Source organism: Sinocyclocheilus grahami, unplaced genomic scaffold, assembly GCF_001515645.1.
Source record: "Sinocyclocheilus grahami isolate Dianchi unplaced genomic scaffold, SAMN03320097.WGS_v1.1 scaffold30.1, whole genome shotgun sequence".
Classification (NCBI taxonomy): domain Eukaryota; kingdom Metazoa; phylum Chordata; class Actinopteri; order Cypriniformes; family Cyprinidae; genus Sinocyclocheilus; species Sinocyclocheilus grahami.
In genome coordinates this window covers 2,573,448-2,576,254 of record NW_015505209.1, presented here as the reverse complement: position 1 = coordinate 2,576,254, position 2,807 = coordinate 2,573,448, and the positions used below count along the sequence as shown (strand labels likewise).

The following is a 2,807-nucleotide window of genomic DNA, read 5'->3' as shown; positions in this document are numbered from 1 at the left end:
TATATATATATATATATATATATATATATATATAGAGTATATATAGTATAGTATATATAGAGTGACCCTGCAGCACAAAAGCAGTCTTAAGTCGCTGGGGTATATTTGTAACAATAGCTAAAAAAATCATTGTATGTGTCAAAATATAAATTTTTCTTTTATACCAAAAATCATTAGGATATTAAGTAAAGATCATGTTCCATGAAGATATTTATTAAATTTCCTACCGTAAATATATCAAAACTTCATTTTTGATTAGTAATATGCATTGCTAAGGACTTCATTTGGGCAACGTTAAAGGCGATTTTCTCAATATTTAGATTTTTTTTGCACCCACAAATTCCAGATTTTCAAATAGTTGTATTTCGGCCAAATATTATTCTATCCTAACAAACCATACATCAATGGAAAGATTATTTATTCGGCTCAATTTTTAAAAAATTGACCCTTATGACTGGTTTTGTGGTCCAGGGTCACATATATATAAATTAAATAATATATTATGTTATCTTTATTTTACTGATAGTATAATAATTAATAAATGTTAATAGAAATCAACACACATTAATAATAATAATAAACTAATGGTTTATTTAAAAATTTTAATAATACATTAGTATTAATAATAATACAAATACTATTATTTAATAAAAAAAGTGTGTGTTATTATTCTGAAATGTGTGTGTGTATATATGTTAAATTGTATTATAGTGAATAGTTTTATAGTAGTATTATTTTATTAAAATAAATAGAATATTATAATAATAAGAAATGGAATAATATACAAATTTATTTAAAGTATTATTTATTAGTATAGTAATACGTTAATTATTTTTATATACTATTAATACTGGATTTATGTATGATGTGTTAATAATGTTGATGATGTAAATAATATGTTATTATTATTATTTATTAAACGGTATTACTTAAGTATTATATAAAACATATTTATTATTAATAACAATAAAAGAATGAGTTGGGATCCTGCCCGTTTTGAACTCTGAAATGGCACATTTTGAACGTCAGTGGTGTTTTTAAATTAATGACATTGTAATGCAGAATGCTGTTGTTGATTGTGTTGTTTCAGGGGCAGTATGCTGGAAGGAGCAGATCCTAGTTATTCGCAGTCAGCCTCATCCCCTCAGAGCATGGACAGCGTTTTAACATCAGGAGACGGTGAGATCCGTTTCCAGCAGAGCAATTTCTCTTACAGATCTCTTTTTCTTTTCTTTTTTACATTTATGTGTGTATGTTTCTGACAGGAGGGGGGAAACGTCCTCTTCAGACGGTTCCTGGTATTCCAGGAGGGACTAGAGCCGGAGCTGGCAAGATTGGACGCATGATAGCTGAGGAAGTGATGGAGATTCAGAGGTACGTGCAGCATCCGGCACATATAGGTTGCACTGCAATATGATTCACAAAAATATTTGATTCTATAATGATGTCCCGCCCCCAGGATTCGAGGCTCCTCCCCTTCAAGCTGTGGCTCCAGTCCTTTAAATATCACTGCCACGCCCCCACCTGACACCTGCTCTCCAGGGGGAAAGAGGGTGAGAGAGCCGCCTCACAAAATCACTCTTTGACCACATTTACATCTACAGTTAAAGGAATAGTTCACCCAAAAAAGAACATTTGCTGAAAATGTACTCGCCTCAGGCCATCCAAGATGTAGATGAGTCTGTTTCTTCATCAGAACAGATTTGGAGAAATTTAGCATCATGTCACTTGTTTACCAATGGATCCTCTGCAGTGAATGGGTGCCGTCAGAATGAGAGTCCAAACAGCTGATAAAACCCTCACAATAATTTACAAACCATCAATTACTGTCTTAAGTGAAAAGCTGTATTTGGATTAATTAATTTTGCAAAATTATATTGCAAAATGAACACCGAAATTTGCAGCAAGTTTACATTTTTGGTTGAACTATTCCTTCAAGACTGAATAAGGTTAAAAAAATAGATATGATTGATTAAAATAAGATTTTTTTTGTATTACAAATTTTCTGAAATGTTATGTTCTCAAACTTATCCATATCTAATTTGCATACATTTCCAGAAAAAAAACCTAAATCTAATCAGAAATCTTTTTTTTTTTTTTTTTTTTTTACATGAGGGTAGTTTGGATGTCTTCACTCCATTAATCGTAAAATACTGTCCATAAATCGTAAAATACTGTCAACGCAGTTTTAACGTTTCTAGGAATACAATTTTATATAATGCTGTATATAAAATATGGCAGCAAATCCCTCTGTAGAATAAAACTGTAAAGTTATTTATTTGTACGTATTTACATATACGTGATTTTAAAGGCCATTTTCTTAAAATACACACAGAAGTAAATAGTGTAATAAAATAAACATTTAAATATGTATTTTTCGAATGTTTTCCTGAATTAATCAGAAACAGTATATTATGAAAAAACCAATAGCCCCAAATCTAAAAATTGACCGGTGCATAAAACAAAATAGTGTCTTGTTTCTTTTGATTCTTTTACGTTACAGTTTTGTTCTTCTGTAACATTTTTTTTAGAAAAGCTGTATTTGGATTAATTAATTTTGCAAAATTATATTGCAAAATGAACACAGAAATTTGCAGCAAGTTTACATTTTTGGTTGAACTGTTCCTTCAAGACTGAATAAGGTTAAAAAATAAGATATGATTGATTAAAATAAGATTTTTTTTGTATTACAAATTTTCTGAAATGTTATGTTCTCAAACATATCCATATCTAATTTGCATACATTTCCAGAAAAAAAACCTAAATCTAATCAGAAATCTTTTTTTTTTTTTTTTTTTTTTTTTACT

General features: G+C 29.4%; 1 protein-coding gene across 1 annotated transcript in view; it reads left to right on the top strand.

Annotated features, from left to right (window-relative positions):
- Positions 1-2,807, top strand: part of bmal1a (basic helix-loop-helix ARNT like 1a) — a 7,373-nt gene that overhangs the window by 3,267 nt on the left and 1,299 nt on the right. Inside the window, exons 5-7 of the mRNA XM_016259363.1 lie at positions 1,091-1,179; positions 1,266-1,374; positions 1,460-1,553. Of these exons, the coding sequence (XP_016114849.1) occupies positions 1,091-1,179; positions 1,266-1,374; positions 1,460-1,553 (292 nt within the window). The remainder of the gene's footprint in view (positions 1-1,090; positions 1,180-1,265; positions 1,375-1,459; positions 1,554-2,807) is intronic.